Below are 18865 nucleotides of genomic sequence, written 5' to 3'. Positions count from 1 at the left end.
TGGAAGGATGGATACTGTAGGTCACGTGGGCATTTTATTATTTATTTATTTACTTTTATTTTTCGGCCACATCCAGCAGTTTGTGGGATCTTAGTTCCCTGAACAGGGATTGAACTAGTGCCCCCTGCAGTGAATGTGCAGGCTCCTAACCATAGGACTGAAAGGGAATTCCCCCCAACCTGGGCATTTTAAAGGACCCGTGGACACCAGGGTTGGAGTCCTGCCCCTCAGTGACTTCTTGTATGACCCTGGGAAAGTCCCTCTCTGGTCCCTGCTCTGTCCTCCTCAGAGAAGTCACAGAAGTCAGATTTAAAAAAGAAAAGAAAAGGCAGGGAAACCCTTTGTAAAGTGCTGTGCACATATGAAGGTTTGTTATTCCTGAAGAATATAAAGTGAGCTAAAGGGCAAGTGAGAGGCACTTCACTTGAGATGTTGGAAGAATTTTTCCCCTCCTCTGCTCAGAGCAGCAGATCTGGGAAAGCAGCCAGTAAGGGCAAAGTAGAAAAAAGACTTGGCCAAGAGTCAGGAGTCCTGAGTCTGCCACTGACTAGTTGCGTCTTTAGGCCAGTTAACTCCTCTGTGCCTTAGTTTCCTTGCCTGTTAAGACGGGTGCCCTAGTCCTCCTTCCTAGTCCAGGGACTCCAGTTTGTTTGGGCCCCTCTCTGTCCCCGCCCCGCCCCGCCCCCTTCCATGACGTGTGGCCACGCCCACTGCCGTCCCAGGACTCACTGGTCAGCGGGTCGATGCTCTGGGGAAACTGGTACTTCTTCCAGGGGCGGCGTTTGAACTTGCAGCAGAGCATCTCACAGTAGTGTTCCTCTTCCACCTGCCCCGCTTCAGCTGGCTTCACTTCTGGGGCCGGCTCTGGGGCTTTTTTGGCTGGGGCTGTGGGATGACACTGGTGACCCTCTGACCTAGCCCCGGGGCTCAGGCTGAGGATGCAAAGACAAGGCACCCGACTGCAGATGCTGGAGCTGGAGCTGAGGGGACCCTGACAGCTCTCCACAACCAGCCACAAGCTCTGCGTGTTCTCCTGCAGCAAACCCCACATATCCTCTTAAATGGCAGCCTGAGCACCTGCTCTGAAACGCTTACCTACTACCAATAGGGGACCACTGCTCAGGAGCTGCCTAAAATGAGGTGTTTCTGGGAAAGTTGGGTGTTCAGTTGCATGTCTGCTTGTGTGTCAATGCTTGTTTGGACACCCTGGTTCTCTCTGGAGGTGGGGGGACATTGGTACCCAGAACTCCCACCCCCAGGAATCAGGAAAACATTGCCCTATGTTTTTCAGCACAGGAATCTTCGTCTCTAAAACAAGACACTGAATGGGATCACAGCCTCCCTCTGCATCTGTGGAGATGTTTGTTGGTGAACTAGAGATTGGCTCTCAAAGGTTCAATATGGCTATGTTTCTAGCTTTAGGATTATGAAGTCAGGCTCTGCTAGGTTCATTGTCGGTACTTTGAGTTCGAAGACACAAGCCTCCTTTGGAAAAACCTAGAAAACCTCCCTGGCAAGAGAGCGTGGTTCTTATTTCCTCCTGGTACTCTGAAAGAAGAAAACTTCCACATAAATATTGTAACCAAGGCCTTTGAAAACGAAGACTGTGTGGTTCCAGAGTGGGTTATGGATACCATCTGAGTGTTAGACCGTGACATACGCCCCAGGGTGGACCACCTACCTGCCTGCAAGCAGGAAAGGGGCAGAAGGTCAACCAGGGAACTTGCCCTCTGGGAGACAGAGCTAAGTACAACTGGATCATCAGCCAGAACTCTGACCTTCTTTCCACCCCTGGACACGTAGCTAAAACTGTATACAAAGGATCTCGAATTCCAGAGAGTGGAGATCTGCGCTTCTCTCAAGCACCCCCACCATTTTCTTGGGGTTACCCTCCCTATGAGTTGAAAGAGGGCTCCAGGGGCCCCACCACACCCTGGGTCCAGTGGACCATCACCAGCTCTGGACTCACAGGGCTTGGGGCTCTCCTCATCGGAGGTGACGTCAGGGTCGATGAGCTTCTCCTTTACCTTCTCCGTCCGCTCCTTGAAGAGCTTCACCAGCTCCTGGAGCCGGTCATTGATGATGGCACTGTTCTGGCTGGCTGTCGAGGTTGCACGGTCCTGGTCACTGTGGAAACAGCACCCAGAGCTGAGCGGACTGTGTGGGGAGGGACCCCTGCGCCCCCAGGCAAGGGCAGAATCTGTATCCCACCTGGCTGGAGGGGGTCAATCCTGCCCCAGTCTCCCTCTGGACATCAAAACATCAAACCCACCTTAATATCTCCTGGGAGGAAATTCAGCCTGGGAATTGCACCGGGATACCCAGCTTTTTAGGAAATGTACCATGCAGGCTCTGATTCAGATGGGCAATTCTGAAAAACTCTGGATTCCACTTGTAATTTAGGGGGCAACTCTTGGAACTCAGTTCAGGGCCGTTAGACTCAGTTTGGGGTTCACATGACATACAGGACTGATCAGAGAGGGGACAGCGGCTACTTTTTGAGGTTTAGGAAATAGCTGATTTTAAAAACAGTGCAGGAAATTCCCTGGCGGTCCTGAGGTTAGGACTCTGAGCTCTCATTGCCAAGGTCATGGGTTTGATCCCTGGTCAGGGAACTAAGATCCCACAAACCATGCAGCATGGGCAAAATAAATTAATTAATTAGTTTAATTCAATTAAAATTTTAAAAAACATTACAGATACATTACAAATCCTTTTAATTTATAGGAATTTAAAATGTATGAACTTGCATCAAGAGAGACAGACATAGACAGACAGAATGAATGAGAGTCTGCCTGACAGTCCCCTCAGCCTGGGTCCAGAGCTCTGGGTGAGTTGAGATGGGTGGCTGTGTGAATCAGCCTAGTTCCCTGTTCTTTGCTGAGTGGCCTGTGATCCTCTCTCTGAGCTGAGGATGATACTGGTGTTTACAGATCTATTGTTTTTTTCATACACTGAGGCACTGAAACTCAAGCCAGCTACTCTTCATGTGCTCAGCTGAGCTGGAGACAAGCAGTGTGGGGTCATAATGAGAGACGGTACCAGGAGTGGAGGAGACAGAAACTGCTCACCCACTTTGGGAAGCAGTCGCCACCCAGCCAGGGACCCTGTTGCCCACGTGTGGCCATGTCAGCTCTCTTCTGCGCACAAGCCTTGTGCAACTGCAGGCCTCCTTATGGAGAGCGGCCTGGCACTCTCCCTTTCCAGTCTGACCAGTGAGATCTTGAAAGCCGCAGAAAGATGGCAGAGCCACTGCTGGCTGGGTCCTTAAATGACTGCAGAGAGCAGAGTCTGCCACTGACCTGAAACACGCACCTGATGGCATGACTGACATGAGCCATCTTGTTCCTTATGCGCTGAAACACTGAGGTCTATTTGCTATAGCATCTTAACCTACTGAAGGAATACCTAGGGCTCCATGCTGACCACCTTAAGAGCTTTTCTCCCAAGGGAATTTTTATTATTCTACAGGATTTCTGCCTTATCTTCTGATATGAACCCTAACCCCGCCCTGATCCTATTGCATAAGATGAGACTCCCACTGTACACTAAAAACAATCACTGTATGATACGTGAGGTTTGGGGTTTTTTCCTGCTTCTCTGGCTTTTCTGAACTTTCCGCAATACTGCTAAGCATAAACTCCGTAAAATTACAGGCAGAAAAAAAAAAGACTGGAAGGAAAGGCCGTGGTTTCCTGAGGTCACTCCAGGAGTATGGCTGGGGAGGAGGTGAGACGCCCAGGCCAGAGCCCAGGGCTGGGGGATTCGTTATCACTAGCCTACGTAGACCCTTCAGGAAAACACTTCCCACTGGCCCAGCCCTTGAGACAGGCAGATATCAGAGACACAGGCCCTGATGCCCTCAGAGTGGCCTTTAAACTTTGTTCCATGGACCAGCTGCATTGGAATCACCTGAGGAGCTTATAAACACTTGGCTTCCCCAGGTCCACTCTCTGTGGCTCGGGACACAGGAGGCCCAGAGCCCCGGCCCATTCTGCAGACCAGATTTTGCACAACTGCTGGGCCAGCCAGAAGCAGCCAGGGCAGGGGACCCAGCCCTCCCTTACTGCTTGGAAACCACTGGCACAGTCTACCTTCAGGCAGAGTGTTCTAAAAACATCCATGCTCTCCCCAGCTCACCTCCCTTTGCTTGCCCATCCCCACCCAGACTTCTGACTCCATGAGACCCCAGAGGCGGCCCCCACTTACTCAGTGCCCTGTGGGCTGGTGGGGTCCGACCAGGCAACCACGGGGGATGCAGCCGGTGACAGCATCTTGAGCTCTTCAGCCTCATCATCTTGGGAAGGCAGCCTCTTCCTGCAAGAACACAGACATGGAAAGGGACTTCAGGGAGGCAGGAGCCACAAGCGGGGAGCCAACTTGGGGCCCTGCAGATCACCCAGAGCAAATCCTGGGTGGGAGGTGGGGGCAGAGGATGGTGCTGCCCGAGGGTCCTCGCTTGCCTGCAGGGAAACAAAAAGGGAGAAGAGGGGACACAGCTGGCCTCTGGACCTTAGTCTCTGCATTCATTCAGCGGCCTCACGTAAAAGTAACAGCACTGACTCAGCATCAGGCAAACCCAAGTTTGCTCCCCAGCCCTGCTTCTTCCCAACGTGTGACCTTGGCAAGTTAACTTAAACTCTCTGAGCTGCCTCAGCTTTCCCCTCTGTAAAATGGGACTGTGTATGCTGTGCTTAGTTGCTCAGTCATGTCCGCCTCTTTGTGACCCCATGGACTACTGTAGCCCGCCAGGCACCTCTGTCCACGGGGATTCTCCAGCAAGAATATGAAAGTGGGTTGCCATGCCCTCCTCCAGGGGATCTTCCCGACCCAGGGATCAAACCCAGGTCTCCCTCATTGCAGATGTATTCTTTACCAGCTGAGCTACCAGGGAAGCCCAAAATGGGACTAAATCTAACCAGCTCAATGAGGTGCTTATCACTCAGTCAGGTCTCATTTTAAACATCCTTCTCCCCCCACCTCCCAGTCTGGCGGCACAGAGCTCCCCAGCCCACCCCCACCTCTTTCTCCACCACACCACCCTTCCAATAAGGTGTGGGGGCTCCCATTCCATCCTGTTAACTCTCCTAGAAGCTCAGATTCCCTCCCTTAACAGATGTGCCCCTGATTGGAAAAACTGACACCCACAGGCCATGGAGTCTGGTCTCCTACACGTGGTGTGACCTGGGACAAGCCCCATCCCATCCTGAAGCTCCCTATTCCCTATCTGAAGGATGAAGACTAAACTATCCTGCGTCCCCACCATTCAGTCCAAGTCCACCAGTGTTGATTTTGGAACCACTGATGTCTTGGCTGATGGTGTCTAGATCTGAACACATGTGGTACTTCTACCATCCCCCACCACCGTGACTCAGGATTCCACCATTAGGGCTTCTAGAGGGATACAGTCAGAGGGATGTGCAGCATTTGCTTTATTCCAGAAGCTCTGGAACGACCCTACTATCTTCTGTCAACTCAACTAAAATGGCAAGACTCATGGGTTCGCCTCTTTTACACACTAATTAAAAGGAGGCCTGCAGGGCACTTCCCTGGTGGTCCAGTGGCTAAAACTCTGCACTCCCAATGCAGGGGACCGGGCTTGACCCCTGGTCAGGGCGCTACATCCCACATGCCACAACTAAGACCTGGCATAGTCCAATAGCCATCAGGGAAAAGACCCTGATGCTGGGAAAGATTGAAGGTGGGAGGAAAAGGGGACAACAGCAGATGAGATGGTTGGATGGCATCACTGACTCAATGGACATGAGGTTGAGCAAGCTCCGGGAGTTGGTGATGGACAGGGAAGCCTGGCCTGCTGCAGTCCATGGGGCTGCAAAGAGTTGGACACGACTGAGCAACTGAACTGACTGGTAGCCAAATAAATATATAAATACTGAAAAAAAGGATGCCTGCACACAAGAATACTGGGGCAGAAATCTCACAACTAGGACTTAAACTCAGCCCTCCTGCCCTCATCCCAGTGCCTTCCGAGGATCTGGAGAGAGTCCAGAAAGTGGAAGTAAGTCAGAAGCTCTGTTCCCCCAGCACTGCCCAGTGCTTGGCCCTGTGCTAAGCACTTCACTTACAGGAGTTTGTTGAATTTTCACATGCCTAAGGTACAGGGAATGTTTCATCCCCATCTTATCATGGAGAGATGAAGGCCTAGGAAGATCAAATGACTTGCTTTAAGCCTCACATCTGGTAAGTGGTGACCTGGGATTCACTCCAAACCACAGCTCTGTGCTGTGAGAAGGGCCTTGCCCACATGCCCCCCTCTACCCCTCTGTTTGGGTGGCTTCTCTGCTCCCATCAATTGCCCTGTGTTCATTCCATCCCTGACCACAGACAGCCCCACTGGTCTCTCATGTCAGGCATCAGAATTCCTTCTTGGGGGCAAGCTCAGGCTGAGGCTTCTCCAGTTTCTCACAGTCATGTTCTGCTTAGCAACTCCCTGGAGGAGTCTTGTGTGATTACTTGTTCACTATCTCCGTCGCACTAGAATATCAGCTCTATTAGGACAGGCTTTTCCCTGATGTGTCTACAGCACCTAGAGCAGAGGCTGGCACATAAAGATGTTCAAAAAATGTTTGCAAATGAATGATAACCAGAGGAGCCTCACAGACCTAGCTCATAAGCAAAAGGTAGGAGCTTGGATTCTAGCCGCATGTGACCCTAGTCCCCTCATCGCTGCTCCCCGGTATCCATCTTTAATCCAACCTGTACAGTTTCTCCACCCTAATAAAGGGAATAGAGGGAGGTAGACCAGATGTCCACAGTCATGGTAGTGCCTTGTCTTCTGCTATCTGTACTCTGTATATGATTCAATGAATTAGCCATAAGGACTGATGTGTCTGTGAGCTGTGTTCTGAGGCCAGGTGAGATTATGCCTCTCTTCTCCACATTAAAATCTGGGAACCTCTGTTGACGACATCCAGCCATTTCTATCCCAGCAGGCGCCTGACTTCAGCTGAGAAATTACTCAAGAGCTAATGGATGAGAGCAAGAATTAATCAAGAAAAAAGAACCATCTCTCAATCCAGCCAGCAAAGGGAAGGCACTGGTGGCTCTTCTTTAATAACCACTTTAATAACCACTCTTCTTTAATAACCACTCACAAAGCACAGTACTGCACCTCACAGCCTGCCTATAGCTCTATACAGGAACGCTCTCAGCTACCTGGCTCAGGTTGTCCAAAACCACCTCTAACCATGCAGCAACTAACTTATCTCAAGAAGCACAAGTGTGTGCAACCCTGAGCAGGAATTTCACTTTCGAGAAAGGAGCCCAAGGACGAAGGCAGAGGACCAAAGAGATATCCATAGCACCTTTGTGTTCAGTATTTAACAGGCAAGGACTGTTACGTCTGTTCTGACACGTGGAGCTGGAAGATGTCAACACAGCATCATAGCGACAGTCTAGCAGTATGGAAAGGGGCTCAATAAATACGATGTGGTCTCAGATGAGATGTGATCCAATCCTACCTTCAATTAAAACCACTCAGAAGCCTGGGCCCACAAATAAGGTATGGAAGAGAGGGCAGAAAAATAAAACCACAACCTAACCTAGCGTGGTGGGATGAGGGATGGTTATTGTATCTAGAGTTCTTTGGTATTCCCATTGTAATTGTTAACAATAATTCCCTGTCACATCTATTACCCCCTTCAAACCATACACTCAAGGGTATTCTGGACAGGGCTTCCTCAGAGATCTCTTTCTGGAGCCTGAAACCAGGAATTAGGAGACCTGGAAAGAGGTGGGCCATGGTCCCAATGCTGACGGCACCTCACTGAGTGACCTTGGGCCAGTTTCTTCCCCTCTCTGGCCCCAGTGTCCTCTTCTACCAAATGCACAGCTGGCACAGTGCTACGAAACACCCAAGAGAAGCATAGACGGTGACCTGAGGCTCCCTGTGGCTGATCCTGGGACCGCAAGGGTGTCGGATTTGGCAGGAGACAGGGGCAGCTGCACGGGAGAGGGTGGGTTCTCCTCCGCGATGAGGGGGCGACTGTCAGCATCAGCATCTTCCACCTGCACTTCGGGGTGCTCTTCTGTGGCAGGTACTGGGGAGGGGAAGGAGGACACAGCGTCAGAGAGGAGCCAGGTCCCCGGAGCCTTGCTGTGTTCTACGGGGAAGCCAGAGTGTGTGTGTCTGGAGGGGCCCGTGGCAGCCTTGCCTCCACACAGGGCCCACAGGAGAGCTCCATGCAGGGGGCACAACGATGCGGTGTCCAGGGCCCTCTGAGGGCCATGCCCCTGGCGGCCATTGACCCAGGAGCCACGGGAGCAGCCGTGACGTCACAGGAGCTCCCGGACACAGCCTGGAGCCCAGCCTGGTTTCCCTGGGCCTAGAGAAGCAGCAAGGCCCTGGGGTGGGGGTTGGGGTGGCAGCGCTGAGAAAGGGCTTGGGGAGCCTGCCTGGGGGGTGCTGAGTCCTAGAGTCTGGCCTGGTGCAGTCTGGCTCAGCTGCTTCCTCTCCCAGGGCCTCAGTTTCCCCATCCCAAGGTAGGAATGATGAGGCTTTCCCAGGCCCGTGGGGGCAGCAGACATGGGGGTACAAGACCTCTTTTTTTTAATTTTTTATTAAAGCATAGTTGATTTACAATGTTGTGCCAATCTCTGCTGTACACCAAAGTGACTCAGTTATACACATATATTCTTTCTTTTCACATTCTTTTCCATTATGGTTTATCACAGGATGTTGAATCTAGTTCCCTGTGCTATACTGCAGGACCTTCTTGTTTATCCACCCTATATATAATATTTTATATCCAATCCCGCACTGCCAGTCCTTCCCTCCCCTATCTCCCTCCCCAGTGGCAGCCAGAAATCTGTGTCTCTTTCTGTTTTGAGACAGGTTCATTTGCACCATCTTTTAGATTCCACATATACTGACTGCATATGATATTTGTCTTTCTCTTTCTGACTTACTTCATTTAGTATGATAATCTCTAATTGCATCCATGCTGCTGCAAATGGCATGATTTCATTCTTTTTGTGGCTGAGTAGTATTCCGTTTATACATGTACCACATCTTTATTCGTTCGTCTGTCAATGGGCATTTAGTTGTTTTCATGTTTTGACTATTGTAAACAGTGCTGCCATGAACATAGGGGTGATGTATCTTCTGAATTATAGCTTTGTCCAGGTATATGACCAGGAGTGGGATTTCTGGATCATCTGGTAATTCAATTTTTAGTTTTCTGAGGAACCTCCACACTGTTCTCCTCAGTGGCTGTACCAACTTACATTCCTACCAGCGGTGTAGGAGGGTTCCCTTTTCTCCATACCCTCTCCAACATTTGTTATTTGTAGACTTTTTCACGATGGTCATTCTGATCAATGTGAGGTGGTACCTTCTAGTTTGGATTTGCATTTCTCTAATAATCAATGCTGTTAGCATCTTTTCATGTGCTTACTGGTCATCTGTACATCTTCTTTGAAGAAATGCCTATTAAAGTCTTTTGCCCATTTTTCAATGGAGCTGTTCTGGTGGTGGTGGTGGTAGGAACTGTTTGTATATTTTGGAGACTAAGCCCTTGTCCATCAACCCATTTGCAAATATTTTCTCCCATTCCATAGGCTGTCTTTTCTTTCTTTCTCCCTTTTTCATGATTTCCTCTGCTGTGCAAAAACTTGTAAAAGTTTGATTAGGTCCCATTTATTTATTTTTGTTTTTTATTTCTATTGCCTTGGGAGACTGAACTAAGAAAGCATTGGTACGATTTATGTCAGAGAATGTTTTGCCTATGCTCTCTTCTAGGAGTTTTACATGTCATGTCTTAGGTTTAAGTCTTCAAGCCATTTTATTTTTGTATATGGTGTGAGGGTATGTTCGAACTTCACTTATTTACATGCAGGTAACTTTCCCAGCACCACTTGCTAAAGAGACTGTCTTTTACCCATTTTATATTCTTGCCTCCTTTGTTGGAGATTAATTGGTCATAGGTGTATGGGTTTATTTCTAGGCTCTATTTTCACTGTTCCATAGACCTGCATGTCCATTTTTATACCCTTACAACCCTGTTTTGATTTTACTATAGCTTTGTAGTATTATCTGAAGTCTGGGAGAGTTATGCCTCTTGCTCCATGGCCCCCATCCCTAGGCCGCCTCACAGGATTGCTTTGGCAATTCTGGGTCTTTAATAGTCCTTATAAAATTTTTTTGATTCCTTGTTCTAGTTCTGTGAAAAATGTCTTGGGTATTTTGATAGGTATCATACTAAATTTGCACATTGCTTTGGATAAAATTGCCATTTTAACAATATTAATCCTTGCAATCCTCTTGGAAGGGAATGGGATATCTTTCCATTTCTTTGAATCCTCTTTAATTTGCTTTACTGATATTTTACAGTTTTCAGCATATTAGTCTTTCACCTCTTTGGTCAGGTTTATTCCTAGGTGTTTTGTGTTTTTTTAAATTTATTTTTGGTTGCACTGGGCCTTCGTTGCTGGGTGCAGGATTTTCTCCAGCTGTGGCAAGCAGGAGCTACTCTCTAGTTGCAGTGTGTGGGCTTCTCATTGCAGTAGCTTCTCTTGTTTTAGAGCGTGGGCTTCAGGAGTTGCAACATGCAGGCTCGGTAGTGGCAGTGCACAGGCTTAGTTGCTCCAAGGCATGTAGAATCCTCCCAAACCAGGGATCAAACCCACGTCCCCTACTTTGGCAGGCAGATTCTTAACCACTTTACCACTGGGTAAGTCCTTTTTTTTTTTTTTTTTTTTTTTTGGTGCTATTTTTAAAGGGTTTCTTTTTTTTACATTCCTTTTCTGATGTTTCATTGTTATTATAAAGTGTTGCAACTCATTTTTTAATATTAATCTTGAATCCCGCTACTTCGCTAAATTCATTTATTAGCAATGGCACCCCACTCCAGTACTCTTGTCTGGAAAATCCCATGGACGGAGGAGCCTGGTAGGCTGCAGTCCATGGGGTCGCTAAGAGTCAGACACGACTGAGCGACTTCCCTTTCACCTTTCACTTTCATGCATTGGAGAAGGAAATGGCAACCCACTCCAGTGTTCTTGCCTGGAGAATCCCAGGGACGGGGGAGCCTGGTGGGCTGCCGTCTATGGGGCCGAGCAGAGTTGGACACGACTGAAGCGACGTAGCAGCAGCAGCAGCAGTGTTTGCGTGGAGCCTTTAGGGTTTCCTACGTATAGTATCATGTCATCTGCATGTAGTGACAATTTTACCTCTTCAGGGCCTCACACTCTTGAAGGGCCTCGAATGGAGACATTTGGAAGCTTCCTACAATCAAGGGTGGCAGACTGTTTTTGTAATGCCTGTTACCCCTGTGACCTTTGGTACTTTCTTATTTTTGCATCTGCCAAGAGCCCCCAGAAATAATCCCCTCAGCTCCTCTCCTGACTTCTGAGAGGCCTTGCATCCTGAGAATCAGATCCTCCCTGGGGAGACTGGGTGTGTCCCTGTTTTGGGCTTCATTACCCTCCCCCGGGACTGTGGGGACAGGTGTGCCCCTAGGCAGAGCTCAGAGGATGCTGAGGGGCTGGAAGGGTGCCCCCACTCCCCACTACACCTGGGCCAAGCCACGCAGTAGTAGCCAGGTGCAGGTCTGGGTACCAGCAAGGCAGGTGCACACCCCCAAATGTGGAGGGGTGCATTTTGAAACATTTGGATATGTGAGCTGTTTTTAATGGCCACATGGGAAAAGCCAGCACATTATGAAAGTTGGTGGAGGGAACATAAGCAGACCTCAAGATTCTGGGGCATTTGTTGTACTAACCCTAAGCCCTCAGGAAAAGAGGATGAGCAGGACTTTTGCTAGACTCAACAGAGGTGCCCCAGGTTGTGCAAAGCAGGAGAGAGCCATGGGGTGGCAGGGACCTCCCCCTGCCTCCCACAGACCTCGGGAGAGGGGAGCTGGAGGTGGGCTGGGGGCATGGAGGCAGCCAGGACTAAGGCAGCTTCTCAGAAATGCTCAGGGCCCCGGGTGCTTCCAGAATGGCCCCCTGGCAGCAAAAAAACACGTGGCCTCAGCGTCCATGAGGCTGTCCCAGGGAGCCTGGGAGGGACCACGTGGTCCCCTCACCCCCTACCTCACCCTGCATAAGACCCTACAAACTCAGTCTCTCTCAAAGGTAGGGGGACCTCCTAAACCCAATGTTTCATTTCCTGCCAGTTTGACAGAGTAGGAACTCAAAACAGAAATCATATTTGTTTATATTATACTGATTTATAGAATAAGAATCTGTGACTAAGAACACAAAGAATAATATTGTATGCTTAAATTGGTTTAGAGAATAATAATATTTACTGTTAAGCACTTCCTATGTGCCTACTAGGCATTTGTTTCACTAAACTCTAAGTGCTTTATTTATATGTATATATAAACCCTTTCGTCATTCCCAGCCATTCTATGAGGTCATTGTTATCATTGTCCCCATTTTGTGGAGAAGGAAATGAAGCACAGAGAGGTTAAGAAACCCACAGCAGAGCCCAGATTTGGACCCAGGCATCCTGGCTCCAAAGCTAAAATTCTCAGCCCATCCTGAGGTTGGTGACCAGCCTACATACAGACTTCTGTGCCACGCAGAGCCACTGAAATGGAAATAATCTTGTCACTGCATGCTGTCATTGCCTCGGCCATACCATCTAAAATCATCGTGTGTCAATCACAGTTGGTTCAGACCGCCGTCCCAATGTGTCACTGAGACTGTTTCTCAAAGCGTGGGGCTCCCAGGGACCAGAGAAGGCACGCGATGATTTTAGATGGCACAGCCAAGACAAAGGATGACACAGAATGAGACCACTCCCCCCTTTCCCGTTCTCTCTGGATCCAGCCTGGGCAGAGAGGAAACCTCAGGTTAGTGCTGCTATGGCCTCAACGCCTCCCAGACATGTCCTAGTTCCCTTCCGCAGACTCAGCTATGAGCCTTCAGCAGGCCCCCACCTCACCAGAAATTACCAACACGACCTAGTTCCCCACGTCTTTGTGGTTATTTCTATTTATGCCCTTCTATTTATGGCAGGCCAGGCTGGTTTTCCATTTGAATTATAATGTAAAGCTTCCTATTTAAATACACTGAATTGAATGAAAAAGTGAGTAAGCAAATAAGTGCAGAGTTGGTGCATGGTTGCATGCATGCGTGCTAAGTCACTTCAGTCATGTCCGACTTTTTGTGATCCTATAAGCTGTAGCCCTCCAGGCTCCTCTGTCCATGGGATTCTCCAGGCAAGAATACTGGAGTGGGTTGCCACGCTCTCTTCCGGCAGAGTTGATACAGAATATACAAAAATCAAGAAGTGATGCAAGGGTGGAGGACATGCGGGACCCTTTGGAGTGAGATTTAGGGCTGGCCTGGAAGACTGAGCTTGGCGTGTCATCCCCAGTAGCTCATGTGGAGAACGTCACCGGTCATGACGTCTATCCAGGAGCTCTGAGAGACAGCCCTGAGCCACCCCGAGCCACCGCCACCCCCAACCCCAGGTGTTACGCTGTCCCTGCTAACCGAACAAGCCCTGGGGTCACTTGGCCAGGCGGGCTGATCTTACTCCACCTCACCCCAACTCTGCCCACCTCAAGACAGGAGGAGGGGAGAATAAGAGTGGATCTCTTCTCATGAAATGTTCAGCTTGACCTGCCTATGGATATCACAGACAACTTTGCCCAGGGTCATCCAGAAACAAACAGATGAATCAAAGGCAAAATGGGCAGGTCTGGTTTGAGTCAAGGCAGACTCAAAGTGACAGGGATTTGCCGCGAGGCACCAGTATGTCCCCCAGCTCTTTGTCAGCAGGCAGCAAATAGCAGGAGCCCGAAGGCCACTATGGGGACCCTGTCACAATTAAATGGGTCCAGACAGGCTCTCTCTCTGCACTGGCCCCTAAGGACACCTCTCCTCTGGGTCTGCCTGTCAACACCTGGGGGCCTCTCCTTTCCTGAAAGGGAATTTGCTGGGCAGACAGCCACAGTCCTCAGAAAGTCCAGCTCCCAGCAAACTCTCAAGGTCAGTAGATTCTGTCTGCAATGGACCTTCACCTCATCTCCTGGTCCATTTCCCTCTGATTATTCTTCCCCCTGACCCAGCTCCTTGATCCAAGCCTCTTCATTGGCCTGGAGATCTGAATGACTTCTTTAAACTAGGGTATGAGTGACTAACCCATATAAAAACTGATGATCTGCAAAATGCCACGTTTAACCCCCAAAAATGAATAGCTAATTGTGGAATTTTAGGCACAGAGAGAAGGGGACTATTATGCCTTAAATCACCACAAAGCAAGGCGAAGACACTGGTCAGCAGAGGAAAAAGGGGTGGTTTTCCAGGAGCCCAAATAGCAGTCCCACACCAAGACCACAGCACCCATGCAGAAAACAGCCCAAGCCATGCAGAAACACACAACACAGACACCAGCATGCTGGGTGGGCAGTTTCACGCTACCTAGACGACGGACTGAGCTCCTGGTCTCCTTGACGAAGCTGGAGTTGGATAAGTTTGTCCTCCGGGAGATGAGGACAGGGATGCGGGTGATGGGGGGGCGGTAGCTGGGCACATTGGGGAGGTGCTCCACCAGGTTGCGGGAGGCAAGCCTGGGGGTCACTTGGCCAGGCGACTGGTCCTGGACTAGGTGATTCAGCTCCATGTCCCGGCCTGGTTTAGCCATAATGCTGAGGCCAGGGGGTCTTAGGCAGAGGCAGGACCCTGGGGACTGCAATGAGGAGCAAAGAGTTGGGAGAGGCAGAGAAAGTGGGGCTCTTCCCCACCGGTGTCAACACAGACCAGCCCAGTGCCCACGTGCATTCGCAGGAGTGCACTCAGAGTCTGAAGCACCACTCTTGTCCCTCGAGGGCAACACCAGTCGTGTGGCTGGTCCACCCACAGCTCTGAGAGACAGCTCTGAGCACCACCCAGTTCTGGCACTTTCTCTCCTTAACCAACCATCATAGCATTTCCTACTTTACAACCAAAGAACCTAGAACTCCTCAGGCTCTTAGGCTAACACTCAAACATTCTTAATCCGGTAGGATTTTCCATCCTAAAGAAACCCTGGAGCTCAATTAATTTCACTTCCAACCAGACACAATAACTTTTCCTAGGTTCCTGGTTCCCCAAATAGGCTGCATATTGGAATTGCCTAGGGAGGCCTGGAAATGCCTGATGCCCAGGCCCACCCCCAGAGATTCTGATTTAATGGTCTGAGGTGAGGACTGGCACCAGGATTTTTTAAAATCTCCCCCAAATGATTGCAATCGCAGTCATGAGAACCACGACTTAAGGCCACTGCCTCTCAAACACAAATGTGCAGAGAAACCTCCAGGGATCTTGTCACAGAGCAGTTTCTGCTTCAGCTGGGTGGTGTGGAGCCTGGATTCTGCATTCTGAAGCAGCTCCCAGGTGACACCAAAGCTGCTGGTTTGACAGCCACACTTTCAAGTGGTGGCAGACAGAGGGCCATGCCTCAGTGTTTCTCAAAGTGTGATTCTCAGGCCACCTGCTTCCAAATGACCTGGGGAAGGGCGTGGAACCAGCCCCATGGAACCCTAGTTTGCACCCCCTGATCCTGGTCTTGCTCATCTTTGTGGGGTGCAGACTTAGTAGGTTTCCAGTAGATTTGGGTTAAAGTTAACAGAGGATGTTTTTCAAAGACCAGGTGGGAAGCAGACTCAGGACACCTGGGTTAAGACAGCTGGGTCCATCCCATCTCCAACACTGGTTGCCTAGCAAACAGGCTCACGACCCCAGTTATGGTCTCTTCCTTCAGGGCCAGGGATGCCTGGTCACCCTACTCTGCCCAACAACCCAGTGGGGTAGGTACTGTTACTGCCCCCTCTTCTTGACTTGGAAGCCACAGTTAAGAGAGGTCACAGACTGGCTCCAGGTCACACAGAAAGGAAGGGGGGGAGCCAGGAGTGACACGAAGGTCTGTGTCCTTGCTGCCCACACAGAGCCTCAATTTTCTCATCTATAAAATGGTCTGTGTGCCTCCCAGGGTGTCTGGAGCACTACTAGTGCCTTGAGGATTGTGGAGGTTTGCAAGGCCTGGGTTCAGTGTCCAGCTGGCCTCACTCCCCTAGACTCTGGCCTGTCGTCCCTAAAGTTCTCAGGATTAGGAGTCGGAGTGACAAATGACCAAACTTGTACCAAAGATCTCAGCAGTAAGGAAAAACTCAAAAGACACAGGGTCTAGGACATGCTTTTAGCAAGCTCTGGTCCCAATCTTCATTCAGGTATGATACATTTGAGCCAAATTCTCACTAGTCTGTAGCCTAGAGAGTTGTGGACCCAATGAAGAGGTTGGCAGGAGGGATTAGCTAGGAGTAGGGTTTCCCTAGGCCTCCTGGGGTCCTGGGGTTTCCCAGGTGGTGTAGTGGAAAGGAACCCGCCTGTCAATGCAGGAGATGCAAGAAATGTGGGTTCGATCCCTGGGTCGGGAAGATTCCCCAGTAGGAAATGGCAACCTGCTCCAGTATTCTTGGCTGGAGAATCCCATGGACAGAAGAGCCTGGTGAGCTACAGTCCATGGGATTGCAGAGTCACACAGGACTGAGTGAGTGAGCATACACACACCTGGAGTCCTGGTGGGGTAGGGATCGGGGGAAGGTGGGGGACAGGGTCTAAGGCAATTCCCTTGGGGCCCTTGAAATACATCATCAGACTCTGGTTATGTGGTCCTAAGATGCAGAAAATGGGTTTTGCCTGAGGATGGGATGAGTTGGGGAGGGGAAGGAATTGAGAGGCAGAGGGGGAGGGCTTGCCCCTGTGCCCCGGCTGCCCCCAGCCTCAAAGAAGCCTGGACATTCTTATGCAACCCCACCCCCACTGCACACCTACCTCCTGAGCTGTCGGCCAAGGCCTCTTCTTGCAGCTCCTGTGAAAGATAAAGCAGAAACCCAAGTGGTAACCATCCAACCATACCTGCCCTGGTCCAGCCCAGCCAGTGTCGGGGGATCTGCCCTCAGGCATCTTCATGGGCCCAAGTCTACTCCTTACCCTGCCCACTGGTCACACCTTCAGCCCACCTTCTGGAGCATCCAGTGCACACAGGAGCCCCAGGCCCCAACACCTGGGCCCGTCACATACCATGAGGGGAAATTCTCTGGCAACTCTCTGTGTGTGGAGACAAAGCAACTAAAGCAGCCCCCATGGCACTCTCCGCCTGGCACCACATTTCACAGCCTACAGCCATGTACAAAACTCTGGAGAGAGGTTTTTAGCCCCATTTTACAGAGGTGACCACTGAGGCCCAAGGTAAGGTCTTACCTAGGGTCACATAGCCATATGAGGACTGGAGTCTAGGACCGCTGCTGCCCACTCATGGCCATGTCGCCAAGGCCCTTCTTGATGCCATCTGATCCCTGACACAAGCAGGGCCTTACAGCAACTACCATCCCACTCTTCTCTATTCAGTGGGCATCTCATCAGCTGAACCCTCACCCTCCGTAAACAAAGTGAACAAGGCCCCAGCCCCTTCCACTGACTTAGGCCCAGGAATCCAAGGTAGCCGGGGCACGAGGCCTGGCGCTGCTCCATACCTGGTGTGAGATGCTCTGGTCCTGGGCTCCGCCTACTCCGTCCTGCTCCTGGGCTCCACCCACTTCGCCCTGGGCCTGGGCTCCGCCCACTTCACTCTGGTCCTGGGTTTCACTTTCTTCACTCAGGGCCTGGGCTCCGCCCACTTCGCCCTGGGCCTGGGCTCCGCCCACTTCACTCTGGTCCTGGGTTTCACTTTCTTCACTCTGGTCCTCCTCGCTCTGTGGCACCAGATAACTATCCAGCAGGACACTGTGACTGCGAGGGGGCAGGAGGCAAGGTCTGGGGTTAGGGATATTAAATGTTTTCCCAGCTGTGCTGAGTGCCAGGCTCTGTGAGGAGCTGGGGCACAAAGATGCCTAAGGATCGGTCCTCGGCCTTCTGAAGCTCCCGGCACCGGGCAGGCGGCAGATACCACGTCCTATTAACAATCTCACAGTCTGCGTCATGTGCTGGAGCAAGCAGCTGTGAAGGACAAAGCCACAATTCTGCTAGGAAGGAGGGCTTCCCAGAGGAGATTGGGTTGGAAACAGGTGGGGAATGGTGTCCAGGAAACAAGAACAGCATGTGCGAAGAAAATTCTGGAGCACGGTGTTGAGGAAACATCCTCTCCAGCAGGGAAGACTAATGGGCACTGTATGGTGTTCAAAACCTATGCCCAGCATTTCCCCTCTTGGAGTCTCCAAACAACCTTAAAGATGGAGGCAGAGAAGGAGGTATGAGAAAAGTGAGGCCCAGAGAGGTCAATTGGCCTGACCAAAACCACACAGCATATTGTCCCACATCACACAAGACAGACACACACCCTGATTTCTTTGCATGCCATGAGATCAGAGCCACACTGCAACTGCTGAAGGTTTCAGGGGCCCCTGGCCCAGGCAAAGGCATACATGAGTGACAGGGGCCAGGGTTAGACTATAGGGAGCAGAGGAGAATATGGCAAATCAGAGAACCCCTGCCCATCTGAATCAGCAACCCCATTCTGCCTGGAATGGGTGCCCCGCGGCCAGATCTGCTGATTTTCAAGAAAAGACTGAACTACATACACATTTGAATGTGGAATCTCCCCATCTTTAGAGGCTGATAATTAATCCAAACTAATATCTATATTAAAATCTGTATGATCTATATTGACATCTATATTAATATGTCAATATCTCAAAGAGCCTGTCTCCAGGCTAAATTGGGCCCTGAGATGCCTGTGTGCAATCTCTGGATTAAAATGATGGCTTGGGACCAAGGGCTAATGTGATTTTTGTGGTTAGAATTAGATCCGGCCTCCTAGCAGCCTCAACCCACACCATGGACCATTGTCACCGAGGGGCTCACGGAGGACGCTCTTTAGCGTCTGCTGCCCAGAAAACCTGGATCCCCCATC

At 50.4% G+C, this 18865-nt stretch overlaps 1 protein-coding gene across 1 annotated transcript in view; it reads right to left on the bottom strand.

Moving 5' to 3' along the window:
* CNGB1 (cyclic nucleotide gated channel beta 1) overlaps positions 1 to 18865 on the bottom strand; it is a 69374-nt gene that overhangs the window by 27825 nt on the left and 22684 nt on the right. Inside the window, exons 15-20 of the mRNA XM_027516437.1 lie at positions 17490 to 17745; positions 16789 to 16825; positions 7898 to 8060; positions 4210 to 4317; positions 1970 to 2127; positions 730 to 885 (exon numbers count right to left, since the gene is read on the bottom strand). Of these exons, the coding sequence (XP_027372238.1) occupies positions 730 to 885; positions 1970 to 2127; positions 4210 to 4317; positions 7898 to 8060; positions 16789 to 16825; positions 17490 to 17745 (878 nt within the window). The remainder of the gene's footprint in view (positions 1 to 729; positions 886 to 1969; positions 2128 to 4209; positions 4318 to 7897; positions 8061 to 16788; positions 16826 to 17489; positions 17746 to 18865) is intronic.

The sequence above is a fragment of the Bos indicus x Bos taurus genome, chromosome 18 (assembly GCF_003369695.1).
Source record: "Bos indicus x Bos taurus breed Angus x Brahman F1 hybrid chromosome 18, Bos_hybrid_MaternalHap_v2.0, whole genome shotgun sequence".
NCBI classification, from domain to species: Eukaryota; Metazoa; Chordata; class Mammalia; order Artiodactyla; family Bovidae; genus Bos; species Bos indicus x Bos taurus.
This window is presented reverse-complemented; position numbering and strand designations above follow the sequence as displayed.